Below are 15,342 nucleotides of genomic sequence, written 5' to 3' on the forward strand. Positions count from 1 at the left end.
CGGGACCGCACCGGGACCGACACCGGGACCGCACCGGGCTGGGCTGAGCCTTGCAGCGCGGGATCCCGGGCCGCGCCCCCTTCCCCAGCACCGAGCCTCGCCGCCGCTGCCGCCGCCGTTCCCGGCTCCCCGGGCAGCCCGCGGCCCTCCGCGGCGCCGTTAGGGGCGGGGCGGGCGGAAATTTAAACGGCGGCGGCGGCGGGGGAAGCGGGGCCGTGCTGGGGCCTCGGGACCGAGCGGAGCCTCCCCCGCTATGGCGGGCTCCGCCGCCGCCGGCCGACCGCTCCGCGGGAAGTCCTTCTACCTGGACGTGCCGAGCGGGCGGGCGGCGCGGGACCTGGCGGCGGCCATCCGGCACCTGGGCGGGGTGAGCGGCACCGGGACCTGCCCCGGTGCACCCCCTCTTGCTGCCGGTGCTCGCTGGGATTCCCTCTCCCGGGGGCCGCCGGTGCCTCCGTGCGGGGCCCTCCTCGGTAGGAGGGGGGTTGGGGGGCACCGAGGCGGGGGCACCGAGGCGATGGCGGGCCCGGAGCCCCCTGGTGAGGGGGGAGCTGGGGGGGCCCGGCCGTGCCCGTAAATCCCCGCGGGGAGGACGGGGCCGGGCCCAGGGGCACCGGGCACGAAGCGGGGCCCGGGAGGTGCCCTCTGACTGCTGGGAAGTGCTTCTGTGCCCTGGCGCTGGCGGAGCTGGCACAGGAGAGGCTGTGGGGGCTCCTCCTGAGAGGCCTCCAGAAGCCGCCGGGACCTGGCCCTGGGCACCCTGCTCTGGGCTGGCGCAGGGGAACCCGGTGCTGCCTTCCCCTCCCAACCATTCAGCGGTCCTGAGGTGTTGCTGCATGTGTTCAGGCTGTCTCCTCTCTCTGCTTGAGGCAGATCTTCTCATGCGCGCCCCAAAGCTTCCTAAGTCCCTCAGTGCTACACATGGGTGTAAAATCCCTGCTTAGTTCTTGCCTCAGGATCAGGTCCTGGGGAGGCTGATGTGTGATTTTTTTCCTCTCTTTTTTTAATCATCCGTTCATGCTTAACTTGCTGGTTTCTTTCTGCCCTCACCTGCATGTGCCATCAACTTCCAAGGGCTCTCCTCAAAGCCTCCCCCTTAGTTAGCTGCGCGTTTTCAAGCCTGAGAAATGCTTGCTCCCAGTGGTTAGTGCTCTACGTAGCTGCCACAGTAGCTGGATCTAACTTTAGCCTTTTGGCTGTCCCTCTGGCTTCTTATCAGGCATTGTCTCATGTCACTTCTCTCTCTGAAGTGCAGCCCACCCGTGGTGGAGTTCTCATTCCTCTGCTGCTATGGAGATGCTGAATTCAAGTACGTGGTGCCCCTTCAGTGGTAGCATCTGAAACCTGGGTGTTCTTTGAGGACCAGGTTAAGAGCAATTAACTCAGACTTGAATGTGGGGCCTTAAATTTCACCTTGATATAGGGGTGATAACACATTGAAGTGTTATTTGGACTGGGATATTTTGAGTTGGTCTTTAATACCTTCAGCTTTCTTGATGTCCTGCAGCGTAGGTCGCTGCTGTAGGGCAGCCTGTAATGTCGTTTGTGGCACTTCACGTGTGTGAGTCTGGGATCCTGGTCCACAGGGATTCTGTAGGGCAGCAGAACTGACTTGTTCAGCAGCCGTGACTTCATCTTGTTCGGTTGTGTGTCTTCCTATGTGCCCCATACCTGTGTGTTAGTGCCCCGTGACTCTGCCTTCTGCTGAGTTTCTGATAAGCCTACAGTTAGTATCCCAAACGAAGCATGTTGTTTTCCACCTCTTAGTCTTCTACCTTCTGTGCAAAAGTGTTTGTGTTTCAGCTTTCTGGTTCCCTGGCATTCTGTTCTGCACTAAGCTACTTGTCCCAGCTGTTTACTTTTGGCTTTCTGTTGCCAAAATGTGCTCTATTCTCCTCAGAACTGAGGTCTTCCAGTGTTGCATGATGTCCAGGTCTGTTTTTTTCACTTGTTGGCTTTCTCTGCCTTGAAAACTTGCCATTGCTTTCTTCTGAAACCACTGCTAGAGGAGTAGATAATAGTATCGTGCCAAATAAATCTCAGTTTGAAAATTCTGGTGACTATTTGCAGTTTATCTCTAGGACACACACTGTCCCCATATCATGGGTTTTCCTCCCTCTGGGAGACCACAGCAAGCAATAGAAGGAAGACGTACTTGTGAAGATGAGTATGTTCAGTAGCCCCTTAGCTGCAGAGAGGTTAAGCTAAAGGCAATAGTTCTTGCTTAGCAGGATTCTTCTGACTCAGAGATGCTGGACAATTTTAGAGCTGCTCTGTTCTCCCTTTTGCTGCAGGTCACCGAAAGCTTCCTAAGCAAAGAAGTCAACTACGTGGTGTCCAGTAACAAAGAGGCCAAACGAGACAAAGCCAGGACTCGGACTGAAAAGAGGAGCAACACAACGTCAGAGGATGCAAAAGCCAAGAGCCCAATGCCTTCTACCTCCAAGGGGAATCATACCAAACTTCAGCAGAAGCCACCAGACACGGTAAGAGCTATCAAGGTTTAGGCCACCCCAAAGTTTGTCCCAAGGGATCTATAGAGTAGAACCTGAGACCAGTGTTCAAGGTAGTTGTTTCTGCTCTGAGCAACCGTGTTGTGTGCTTTTTTTTTTCCATCAGTCTAATCATTCGTATTTATACCAATGTTCTTTGTGCTTTTGCATCATTGTCCACTCTAATGTGCATGTCACAGCTTCGATTGAGCTAGTAAGCAAAGGATATCTACTCAAATGGCAGAGGAAATAGGGGGCTTGGTTGGCTTCCCAACAGAGCAGGTAATCCATCTGGACACAGAGGTGTATTTAGAAAGTGCAGAAATGTAGGCGAGATAAATCTGCATCAGAAGTATGGCAGGCTGTGGTTGCATGTGGACAGACACGGGTAGGGCACAGCAATTGCCGTGTGGGAGGAGATCTGCAAGTGCAGCTTGCAAAAAGGGTTTTCTCTAGGTCCTATTCACTCTGCTGGAGCTGGGCTTTCTGATCAGCAGTGCTTGTGGCCAAAGCTCCAGCGTCCTTGGGTGCTGGGGCCTGCTGGAAGCTGTGGCCGTGGGCAGCAGCGATGCTGGCAGAGCCTACTACCTGAGTCCAGGCCATAGGCATCTCTGCCAGGTGGATCTGGACCACTTGCAGCATAGCATCTCTTGGAGAAGCCTGGGCTGGTATCAGGGGGTTCACTCATGGTGTGTTTGTTCCCCAACCTTGCTTGCAGCCCTATCCACTTGTCTTACAGTAAGCTTAACCTGTTTGCTGAAGTCATAGGCTATCAAATGAGATTTGCTTACCAGGAAGGGCTAGCAAGGATGGTTCTAACCCCCTGCCAGCCTGTTGGCACGTGGAGTTTCAGAACTAAGTCTCTGCTTCCTCTTGGCTCCCTCTGGAGCATTCTCTGCTGTTCAATAAAAGCCAAGCCTTGGCTGAATTGCTGCTTACTGTGGATATAAAGGGTGTCTGCGGTTTGTATTCCCTGGAAAAGCTAAGTCCTGCTGTCTTTGAGATGAAGTGTTGGCCAGATTCCTCTCCCCAGCAGAGAGCAGGTATCACTAGAAATCGTTGTTACTGGGTAGCCACGTTGTTCTCAGCTTGGTGCTGCCTGGCAGCTCTCTGCTTTAGCACAGTACTTGGCTTCTTTCTCTGCAGGTCCTGATCAGCAGGGGAAAGGAGCTGCTGCAGAAGGCCATGAAGAATCAGGTGAGCAGCATGTGGATGGGCTTTCCTGTAGCTGGGTATGTTCACAGTACTACTGAGCCTTGCAGAACCAGTGCCAGCCACTTCTCCAGAGCCCCTCCCTGCTGACGGGAGCAGACTCTGGGGCTAATAAAGGTATGAAGCTGTTGCTTGTGGCTCTGCAGAAAACTATGCAGTGCTCCTGGACACTGTTCTTCATGGAGCCATGTCATCCTTCCATGTTAGCTGCTTGTCCTAGGCCTGTCCTAGTGATTTGGTTGCTCCGCATAAGAGAATTATTAACGTAAAACTAACAGATGAATTCTTAGCCTAGAAAGAACTAAAGCCATATGGCTGGGGCAAAGGGCTCCTCTGGAGTCCGTTCACTATCACAGTGGCCAAAAGAATCTCAGTGCCCACTTAAGAAGCTCAAACTATAGCAGGGATAAAAATCTGAATTAGATGCTAGTGTTGATTTGGGGTAGGTAAAGCCATGAGTATGAGCCTTTTCTTCTGTGCCCTGAAGCTCACGTTTTAATACCTATGTATTGGTCTGTTAATCAGACAGCAGGGTTAACAATAAACTAGATTTATTGTTGCATGTGCTGTCTGCTTTGAGCTGTACCTTGCCAAACCTCTCTGTTTGAACAGGACACCTGCAGTGGAAGCAGTATCCTCGCCAATGCTCGATTGTGGGGAGTCCAGATCTTGCACGTGGATGGTATCCTTCTCTGTATGCTGGAATTTAGCTTCTGGTAATCAGTGGTTTTGAAGGAGGATAGGCAGCAGTGATACAGTGAGTGTGGTATGGGAGAAGGAAGAAATTGTGAGGAATACATGGTTCTTGAGCTATGCTGCACTGGTTAGGTTTGCGCTTCAAAAATGAGATTAACTTTGTATGCATAGAACATGCTAGTGTCACATTTACAATAGCAAACACAGAGTATGTTGTAAAATACTGAGACTGTGATATTAGGAAATGTTAATAGCTCAGTTGGTGCCTGAATTTCTTCCAAGGAGACCATTTTTACTAATTGACCTGGAAGTACAGATCACAATAATGGCAGGACTTGGTTGTTTTTAATTAGCAAGTGCTGCTGTTTGAGGAGCTGTGCTGGAAGGCGCTTCCTGCCTTGGTGATGAATGGGGAGGGGGTGATAGGAAAGACAGATGGTGAAACTGATTCTAATAATAGGTCTGGAGTAAAAGGTTCCTGAGTGTCCAATGACAGTGACATACAGCCTTGGCCGCACTTGTCTGGATGCGTGATGGAGGCTGCTACTGCTAGAACCCCTTCCCGAGCAGCCAGCACTGCTGAACTGCAGCAGTGTTACAAGTCTGTCAAGGCTTTCAAATTCCAGGGTCTGGTCTGTGTGCTGAACAATCCCTGACAGTGTCATTTCTGCGGAGACTCAAAGCCAGCCTCCAGCTCTGCTAAAGAGCAACGTTGGGTGCCTTCCCTCAAAATACTCTTTCTTGTCTTGCTCTTGGGTGAATTACGTGTGTAGTAGTGATACTGTGCCAGGTGATGGCAGGCTCAGGCACTGCGTGCTCTCCTCAGTGCATGCAGGCAGTTGTACTTGCCCTGCACTCGGTGCAGGGGGACCAGCTCACCTTCTCTTGCTGAGCTATGGCTCTTTGACAGCCCTCCTCTACAGAAATGTTGTTGTATGCTCAACAGCTGCTGCGTGCCATCTCAGGATCGAGGAAGCAGAGCCAGAAGACAGAGGTAACTGACCTAACTCCAGCCCAGTTGGAAGTGCTTGGGATCCCTTGGTAGCTCTTGAGCACTCCTCCTAGCTCATCTAATGCCAGTGGGTTAGTAAGCAGGGTGACCTAGGTTTTCATTCAGCATTGGTGCTTCTGTTCATTGATGGGGATGGCAACAGTCAAAGAATTTTTAAAGTGGGGATAGAAGCAGATGAGAACAAGACAGCTGGTAGTTATCAACCTCATCTGTAGCACAGCTAGTGCTGATTTTGATTTGTAGGGGACTAAGGGTTAAAAAAAATAAAATTGTATGTGGCTAGTGTACTGGCTTTCTGAACTATCCTTTAATGTATTGGAGAGGTCAGTGAGAAGGTAAGGCAGAAAATTAGAGAGTGGCAGCCTGCATATCATATTTAAAGTACCTTTAGGTAACTTGGGAGACAGAATAATCGGGTAGGTGATATAGTCTGCAATGCAAGAGCCCTGAAGTGGTGGGTGAGACTGCTGTAATCTCAGTTTGTTGCTCTGGGATCAGTAATTACGGTTCTGCTTGCACTGGCTCCCATATTAAATATGTCACTTTTTCCTTTAGGCAAAATGCCTTGCGTCTGGATCAAAAATTCGCAAAGGTAGGCCTGGAAGTTGTGTTCCCCTTCACATTCAAACGTGGAGCTGCTTGAAGAAGCCTCACTTAGAAATTGAACATCTGTCTGAAACTTCAGCAAAGCAAGATACTGCAACTGTTTAAGGCAGTTTCTCTTGAACAGTTTTTGTAACTCCTTGTCTGAGTCTAGCTGCAGCCTCCTAATGCAGATGAGAATGTTATGCCTTTGATTTCAGGCAGTGTTTTTAAAATCCCATGAACAGTTTGCAGCTCAACTCCCAGAATCCCAAGGCACTTAAGAACTGTGCTGCTGGCACTGTGTTGAATCCGCTGGCTCAAACTAAGTTTTGAAGAATAATGCATCCTACGGAGGAGAGCATGTTCCTCACAACCCACTCACTGCTGTTAGGCTGAAATGCGCTGCTGAGACACAATCTAGGGCTAACGCTTCCAAAGGAGGGGGGGAAGCCCAGGTTCTCATCTGCAATTAGACAAGAGCCACTTATCTCACTGGTGCCAATCCCAGTGGCACAAGTCTATTTGTGACTTTTAGATTTTGCTCGTTGGAGAACGTCTTAAAGCAGACTCCAGCCTGGATTCTTTGTGTGCTGCTTAGACTATTTTCCAGTTTTGGGGGAAAGGTTGTGAAAAATAGCATGAAAAGCTGTTGAGTAAGCCAGATTGTCTGCTGCAAGCTCAGAGCTCATAGTTGTGGCACACTTCAAACTCTGCTTGGGGACTTGTGGTGACAGCTGAACAGTTTGTCACCATTCAGCACTCTGCCACAAGAGCTTAGGGTCTGCCCACCAGCCTTGGTTTTATCTAGGCCCCTAAATGTGGCCTTGCTCGCAGAACTGCTAAGCATTTGGCAGCATTTATGTGGAAACATTGATCCTGTACTTAAATAGCTACTTTAGCGACTTAACGGCACATTTGGTACAAGCTCCGGATGAGACTTGAGAAACTAACAGGTGGACTCTGCCTTTCTGGAGAATGAGGTTAAAATTTCTTCAGAGAAAATAGCACTGAGCTCCAGGATCACAAGACAACAAAACACCTCGCCCTTCAGAGGCAAGGAGAGAGAGAGGAGAGAGTTGGTTTCAGGTTCAGGCAGATGCTCAGCGGGAATACCCTGGTGTCCTTCTGTTTCTTAACCAGGTCTGTACTCAGATATGTGTGCTAAGCATAATGTTACCACTCGTGAGTTGAACAGACCTGCAAGGCAGGAGGGACAAAGTAGTTTTTCCTATCTTGGTCATTTGCCTGCCTCTGAAAACCTTTTCTCTGAATGCACTGCTGAGGCTTTTTTCTGCTTCCTTAATATATGCCTCTGTACAAAACAGAGCTGCTGTTTGACCTCCTAAGGGACCAAGCTAAGGCCAGGCACTGCTCTCTAGCAGAGTTCTCGTGGCAGGCTTGGCTCTGCATCGCGTCGGTGTGCCTCCAGCAGCTCTTAGCTATTAGACTCAACTGTCCTGGCCTGAGCCATTCTGAACTCTGGGCTGTTGTATAAAAGTCAGGGAAGAAACCAGCACTGGAAAGGCTGAGGCAGAGCACTGTGTTTATGTGACTGTAGCTGCGCTTTGTTTCTTCCCGACTTGTTTCTCATGCTTGGTGGCATGTTGCACTGAGGTTGTGTGACAGTTCTTAAGATTCAAGTCCAAACTGGAGGCTTGGAGTTAGGCCACTGACTGCTAAGGCTGAGGAGATGTTTGAGATACAAACCTCTGGGGCTGGACATCCTTTCAAAGGAGGAAAGAGTCCACTAGTGGACTGCCTGTAGGGTTTGTATCACCCTAGTGAATGCTCTGGAGGTGGAGGCTGTTGCAGATTTCCCAAAGAGCTGTTTGCTGGATCCTGTCTTAGCTGCACTTAGCCAGCACTTGGCACACATGGGTGTCAGAAGTACTGATGAGCTCGGCTCTGCAGCCCATTTCTGTTGAGGAATGAATGAATAAGTAGGGAATTTGGCCAGGGTAACTTCTAACCAGCTGTCTTTCTAGCAGGAAAACTGAAGCCCCCTTTTCTGAAGGTTGAAGACCAGAGCAGGTAAATCAGGCCTTTCCAAATATCACAGCCAAACTATATTAAAACTTCAGGGCTCCCAGGGAGGGAATCCTTTTCTGCTTTTCCTTACTTGTGTGGCAATGAATATTCTGTTCCCAAGGCTTCTTTGGAGACCCTGTTACACACCAGAAAGGTGACGCTCTCCTAGAGGAGGCAAATGGAGTTTAGAGAAATAATCTAGGCGGCTTGTGTGTCGGGGTGAAAAAAAGGTGCTAAATGAGACTTGACAAGATTCCATATGTGATCCTTGCAGGTCACTTAATCTGTTTGAGCCCTCTGAAATGGGGAAAGAGATTGAGGCACATAAGGTCAAGGCCTGTAATTTGATTACAGCATCCAGCACAAGGGGATCTGATCTCTGTGGTGTTTCTAACAACTCTGTAACTCTAACGGTATCCACAGCACCAACTAATTATTCTGAAGACAACATTTAAGGCAGCTACAGGGTCAAATATTAGGTTTTACATGCTGCTTGCAATAAAGTGTGAAGAAGAGAAATGTGGTCTGGGAATTGAAACCTTCTTATGCTGCAGTGTAGCTGAAAATACTGCGCTAGCTGCTGCTGTCTAAAACATTCCCCCCTCAGTGCTGCTTACTGGGGATCCAGTTTAGTACTCTGCTCCATTGAGAAGTGGGAGGTCTCTGGAACAGCCAAACATAAGGACAAACAATGGCCAGTATCCCGTCATAAGCGAGACAGTGCCTTGAGCCCCTCTGAGGGAAGGACAGCTCTCTAACCTTGCTATCACTGCCGGCTGTCCTGATGTGCTTCTTTCAGGCAATTCCGGCCCTTCCACCACCAGTTTAAAAGCTTTCCTGACCTGAACTTCCTGGCACCCAAAAGTTCCAGCCCGTTCGAACCTCTGAAAAGCCTCTCGAATTCTTGCAGAGCCAGGTAGGTTGTAGCTACTTCTGTGCAAGTTTTTAATCCTGCTGACCTGCTGGCTACCAGGGCTTGGAGAAGCACTTATGAGCATGGGTGAAAGGAGCACTGCTCTGGGTTAAACAGCTGTAGCTCAAAGGCAGCACCGTGTCCCTGGCCTTGTGCAGGCAGTTGGGTGCCTGCTGCTGCTGTGACGTGAGGGCAGGGAAGATGTTTGCTGTTACCTTGCAGGGGTGCGGAGGGCTGTCTGATGCACAGCAACGGGGAGAAGAGCCCCCGGTCCACGCCTGTCACTGTGCCAAAGAAGAAGAGGGGATTTTGTGAGTGCTGCCGAGAGACATTTGAAGAGCTGCAAAAGGTAAAGGCTCCCCTGGGACCTGGCTTCTTGCAAAAATTACAGAGACCACTCAGTGGCTTAGCTGATCACGATGTGCCTGTTATCAATACAAACCCCTTCTGGAAGGAAGGCAGGTTTGTACAGCCTTTGTGGTATGTAGTAGGATCTGTCTTGTAGACGAAAGCCACAGAATGTCTACCCAGATTTCTTGGTCTGGGTAAACTGGTTATGAAGATCAGAGCATGGCATGCTCATTTCTGGGGCTAGGAGGGCCTCAGGGATCATCCTGTTAGCTGAAGTGTAAGATGAGAACCCGATTCTGTGGCAGCTGGGGGGGATAGACTGATGGAAAAAGGTGAGAAGAGGTTTTTATCTCCTGCAAGATGCTGAACAATGTGGCTTTCAGAACCCAGCCTCTAGTGATAGACAGTACATACTTGGAATCTGCCTTTTTAGTAGCTGCTGGGGAAAGCTGTAGGCTGCTGTTAGATATAGACACAGCCTCCTCATCGTCAGGTGTCTATGGGAACAGCACACTCACTGTAAGCAACTGGGGGTAACAGCGTTGCCTACGTTTCCCAAATCTGCTTCCAAACAATGGCTCTATCTGGTGGAAAGACTGTGTGACTTCTAGACTCTGGGAAGTGGCTGTTACTACAAGTTCTGTGAAAGGATGAGTGTTGCTAAAAGGGCTTTTGCCACTTTCCAGCATCTCCAGAGCCCCCAGCACAAGCGGTTCGCACTGGACAACTCGCAGTACGCCCCTGTGGATCATGTCATTTCGCAGCTCACCAATGACTTTGTGGAGCAGCCAGCCAAGTAAGTCTCTGTGAATGTGGTAACTCCTGGAGCAGAACAGCAGCACCATGCTGCATGGTGTGCTCACGGGAACAGGCCTGAATCACCATGCTACTGTGGTACTAGATCCTAGTTCATGTCCTGTGCCAGAGAATCTGCCAGCACAGAGCTGAGGGCTGGGATTGACTGCACAGCCAACCCGGTGTTGCTGGCCTGGCCAACAAGGCTTAGGCAAGCTGTGGGAAACAATCTTTTTCAGTTTCTATGGGTTCTTTGCTTCAAGGAACTCCCTGTGGGCTTCTAGTGCCTCTTAAATTGGAAAGAACAGCTTAAACTCGAAAGAACAGACCTGTCTCCTCTGTTCCACATCTGGCACAACCCTGCTGCTCTGTTACACTCCTGTGCCCAGACTGTGGGCTGTTGAGCAGGCTGAGATCCTTCGTGCTGCCCGTCTCCTCTGCCAGCAGCAGTATCGCTGTTTGCTGAGCCTTACCTGTCTAAAATTTCTTACTGCCTCTGCAGAAAGTGCTTCATCTTGCTGGGGGGAGCGTGTCGCCAGGCCTAGGGAGAATGAGCATTAACGGATGGTTCTTTTCAGGGTGCCACCGTCCTGCCTGACAGATGAACACTTAATGCCTCGAGCACAGGTTACTGGAGGAATTGAGAAGCTGACAGCAGAGCTGGGAAAGGAAAGCCAGCAGCCTGAGCAGGGTGCTGTGGATCTGTTTGTTGATGCAGAGCCTGATCCTGGCCTGAAGACCAAAGAATGCTCCTCTGGCCTGCCCAGGGACAGGGTCAGTAACCCCAGAGAAGCAGGGGGATTGTCTGAGAACTGCTCCTTGGGGCTGTCTGTCAGAGCAGGACTCACCGCGGGGGTCTGCGCTGCACGTGGCACAGCGGAGGACTTTGCTGTGGTGGAGGATACGGATTCAGACTTGGCTCCTGAGCTGGGCTGGGGCACTTGTGTAGCAGCCAGTCATGTCGGAGGGGCAATCGCTTCTTCCTCTGAACCTCATAAACAGCGGGTGCTCGGGTCTGTCAGCCATCTTCCGCAAGTGCTGCCTGTCTCCAGGAAACGCCAGCTCTCCTCCAGTCAGAGCACCCAGGTGGGAAAGAAGCCCAGGCTGGAGCTGGGTGGTGGCCGCTCCCTGTGTAAGCAGGCAAGCCCAGTGGGTGGCGGGATGGGTGTGCAGGGTGCAGGACAGATGCCTGAGCCGGGCTTGCCTGGTGTGGAGGCTGGCAGCTGGCCCCTAAGCACAAAGCTCTCCACCAGGCCTCATCGCCCTCCTGTTTTGGACCTGTGCCTTCGTGGGAACCCCGGGGGGGACCCTGCGTCACAGCCAGGTTCCCTGGAAGCTCTGTCTGTGGGGTTTGATCCCACAGAGACTGCTGCAGCGAGCACTGTCAGCAAGCATGGCTGGAGCAGAGGGAACACGAGTTCCCATGGGAAGCTTGGAGGGGAGAATGGAAATACACCCAGGAATGTGCACAGTCCTGCTCTGGAGTCCACAATGAGCAAGGGCAGCTGTCCTGCTGGCCAGTCGCCCTCTCCAAAACTGCCTGTGGCTGAAGCCAGATGTTGCTGCTCCCTCTGTGTCAAAACAGGAGAAAAAATAGCCCCTGAACTACCCAGCCTCCCCAGCCACAGCAAGGAGCAGACTCCGTGCCCTGGGCTCCTTCAGCGTCTTCCGTGTAACACACAGGCTGATGATGACTTCAGGAAGAGTTCTTCTGAGTCAGACTGGGATGTCCAGCTGCTCTCCACACTAACGGGTGTCCAAGACAGCAGGATTCGGGCTGTGGACAGGGACTTGCTCCAAAGGACACACGTCAATGTGAGGGACAGTGGGTACGAGTCTCAGCTCTGCTCAGTCCTGAAGCAGAACTCGGAGTTTGAGTGGGCAGCCAAAGGTGACAAGAGCTGCCGGAACTGCTGCACAGAGACCAAAGAAGCCTCCCTCCCTATATTTGAGACCTTTTTTGGCAGCTGGACAAGTTAAAACCACCTCCTGGCAGTTCTCTGGTCCCTTAATGGGAGCTGCAGAGTGGCTGGAGAGGGATTTAACAAGGCACCCTTGCTGTTAGGGCCATCTGGGAGCTGGAGTGAGGATGGTGCCTGCACAGCCTCTTCCAGACAGCCTGGACTGAGCCTGAGGGATTGAGATGTGCCGACACCTCTCTGGTGCGATGCATCTCTGTCCAGCACTGCCTTCCCTAGGCTCTGACATCTTGCCTGATTCCCTGGAGGAAAGACACCAGCGGCTGCGAGTCACAGCCCAGCTCTTCATGGCTGCGTTTCACTGGATGTGTGAGGAAGCACCACAGGCAGCTCCTCATCCCGGCCTGGGTAGGGTAGGGTGACACGTGCATCCTCCTTGTGCAGGCATTCAAGATCTGAAACTGGGGATCTGCTGGGTGCTGCAGTGATTTCACTGTCTTCAGGGGCTGGGATCTTCCCTCCTCTTACTTGTAGCTGGTAGCTTCCTTCTTTAACTCCTCACCAGGCTGCTGACAAGGTGGTCTGTCTCTGGTGGTAAATCTTCAGTGGGAATAGGCTCGTTGCCCAGCAAGATGCAGGGCATGGCCTGTTCCCCCTTCCATGCTGTCTTTGGGGTTGCAGAGATGGGGAGGAGGAGGGCTGTGGCGGTGACATCTGCGTTCTTGTGGTTTGGGGCTGCGTCGGATGTCTTGAGTGTTTACGGATGTTTATAGCTGGTAATAAGTTGATTTTTTTTTTTTAAGCGAATTTTTAAACTTTGAAATAAAGTGAAAGAGATGCTATTCTGCTGTATGCTGGGTAAAATTTGTCTGCCTTGTTTCTCACAGCTACCTCCAGGGAGCGTGAATCTTCCCTGGCTTTGGGCTGGGCGGTGACTGAGCAGGAACCTTGCTGAGAAGGAGCTGCAGGGGGGCACCAGGTTGAGTAGGAGCCAGCAGTCCCAGAACAACCCCCGGGATAGGGTTTGCCTTAGGAACGTGGCCAGCAAGTTGGGGGAAGGTGTTGTACCTCTGCTTAGCACAGGGACAGCCACGTGTGGGATGGCCCCAGGTGGAGAGGGGTGTGGAGAAACTGGAGAGCTGGCGCTGGAGGCTGCTGAGATGGCCAGGCAACGGGCCTGGGGTGGGCTGGTCTTGCTGAGAGGTGTCAAAAAGCTGTCACTTGGGGAAGGGCAGTTACGGGTGTAATGGAGCCACTCTCTTCTTTCAGTGGTGCCAGGTGGCCCAGTGGGGCTTCTGAGGTTGGGAGCAGGTTAGGAGAGGAAAAGCTCCGTGCCCAGGAGGGTGGGACAGCCCTGGGCCAGCTGCCTGGGGCACTGGGGGGGCTGTCTGGCCTTGGAAATTCCCCCCCTGCCTCAGCATTGCCTGGAGTTGGACAACAGCCCTGCTTTGGGCAGGAGGCTGCACTGGGGACTTCAGATGTCCTTCTGAAGCTAAACCCTTCCTTGCGTAACAACCAAATTCTGGCACTTCTTGAGGGCAGCCGAGCTGCTCTGTGTACCCTCGAGGAAGGCTTAGACGGTCCAGCAGGTGCTCAGCTGGCCCGGACTCCTCCTGTGAAGCTCTTGTCCCTCTTGTCACTGCACCCATGGCCCTTCCTCCCACTGCAACCCTGCTCCTTGGGCCCAGGGAAGGCTTTGCGGGATATGGCAGCGCGCCCTGGGCCTGGTGGCATCAGAGGTGATGGGAAGTCCCCAGAGCCTGCTCCCAGCCTCGTGGGCAACCCTTCCCGCTTTGTTAAGGCCCTGTGGAGCATCAGGGAGAGGAAATGGGGAGGGCTGAGGCTAATTCACTTCTCCCAACCCTGCTCCATGACCTTTGGCATGTCCCTGCCTTCACTGCCCCTGCTAAAAGCTCCTGTCCCCTTTTTGCATGGTAGCTGGAGCTCCAAAGCAGCTGCTATTAACAGCGCTGTTACCCCATCTTTGTGGGGAGGGCGCTCGGTGCAGTAACGCGAGTCCCTGCTCAAAATCCTCGACAAACTTCAACCTCCGCCAGCCCTGTGGACACGCTGAGCGCCAGCACGTGCAGGGAAACGTTTCCCTGGGTTTGGCGCTGCCGTGGGGGTCCCCAGGGCCTTCCCCACCAGCCAGACCGGGGGGAGGCAGCAGCTCTATTATAAATGAGCCTCTGCCTCGGTCCAGCTGCAGCCGAGCTGTTTTCTGCTATGCTCCGGGGAGAGGAGGCGGTGGCTGCTCCCCGGGAAGCTTTGCGCTGACCCACTTGTGCAGCTCCCCATCCCTCCTGCTCCCCCCGGGACCCCCGCGCTGCCGGTGTCTGTGCCATGTCCCTCCCGTGGCTCTGCTCCCCCCCCCAGGCTGTGTCACCTTCCCGTGCTCTTCTGCACCCTCGATCCCACGGCTCTGTCCTGCTGCAGAATGAAAGGGAATTCATCGTTTTTCCCCAAAAACAATTTTTTTTTTCTCCAGGTTGCAAATGCGGCCTTGCAGCACCCCCCCAGAACTGGGGCAGCACGGGAGCACCCCGGCTGTGCTGTTACTTTCCTCCGGGTGTCCCCAGCTGGTGCAGGGGGATTGGGGCCAGCCGGGGTGTGGGTGTGGACCCCACGGCCCCCCCGGGTGTCAGCACCCACTGGCGGCAGCCCGGGGTTGACCCAGTTGCCCAGGCACCTCCATCCTGCCCCGGGTCCTCTGGCTCAGAGCTGGGATTTGATACTGGTGGGGGCTCCGGTACCAACGGGGGGCCAGTACTGACTGGGGGCTTCAGTACTGGTTTTGGGGGGGTGTAAGGGCTGGCAGGGCTCTGGTACCAGCTTGTTTTTGATAGTGGTGGGGGGCTACGGTACCGGCTGGGGACTCTGGTACCTGCTGGGGACTCCGGTACTGGCTGGGGACTTCTGTACCAGCTGGAGGGGGGGCCTGGTACAGGCTGGGGGGGCGATACCGACTGGGGGCTTTGGTACGGGATTCGGAGGGGTGCATAAGGGCTGGCGGGGCTCCGGTACCAGCTCTGATTTGATACCGGTGGGGGCTCCGGTAGTGGCTGGGGGGCACCTGGTACCGGCTGAGGGACAGGGCTGGTACCAACCGGTACTGGCTGGAGGTTCCGGTACCGACTGGGGGGGGGTCGGTACCGACCGGGGGCTTCGGTACGGGCTTCGGTACGGGCCCTAAGGGCTGCCGTGGCTCCGGTCCCGGCTCCCATTTGCTACCGGCGGGGGCTCCGGTCCCGGCGGGGGGGGGCCCGGTGCTGCCGGGGGGGGCTCCGGTGCCGCCCGGTCCCGCGCTGCAATGCCGGGGGGGGCCGCGGCGCTGCGGCA

The 15,342-nt window shown here is 53.3% G+C and overlaps 1 protein-coding gene across 3 annotated transcripts; it reads left to right on the forward strand.

The window, feature by feature from the left end:
- The first annotated feature begins 9 nt into the window (after nucleotides 1–9).
- DBF4B (DBF4 zinc finger B) lies at nucleotides 10–12,845 on the forward strand. 3 transcript variants are annotated; one of them, XM_040536488.1, is made up of 11 exons: nucleotides 10–367; nucleotides 2,295–2,486; nucleotides 3,639–3,689; nucleotides 4,317–4,386; nucleotides 5,324–5,394; nucleotides 5,968–6,004; nucleotides 7,986–8,028; nucleotides 8,825–8,941; nucleotides 9,161–9,287; nucleotides 9,976–10,085; nucleotides 10,663–12,845. In XM_040536488.1, the coding sequence occupies exons 1-11, from the start codon at nucleotides 254–256 to the stop codon at nucleotides 12,062–12,064; spliced, it is 2,334 nt and encodes a 777-aa protein (XP_040392422.1). In that variant the 5' UTR covers nucleotides 10–253; the 3' UTR covers nucleotides 12,065–12,845. The 3 variants fall into 3 exon arrangements, with proteins under 3 accessions (XP_040392422.1, XP_040392421.1, XP_040392423.1); XM_040536487.1 differs by having other exon boundaries at nucleotides 94–367; nucleotides 7,983–8,028; XM_040536489.1 differs by having other exon boundaries at nucleotides 343–473; nucleotides 7,983–8,028.
- Nucleotides 12,846–15,342: the final 2,497 nt, after the last annotated feature.

The sequence above is a fragment of the Cygnus olor genome, chromosome 25 (assembly GCF_009769625.2).
Source record: "Cygnus olor isolate bCygOlo1 chromosome 25, bCygOlo1.pri.v2, whole genome shotgun sequence".
Lineage (NCBI taxonomy): Eukaryota > Metazoa > Chordata > Aves > Anseriformes > Anatidae > Cygnus > Cygnus olor.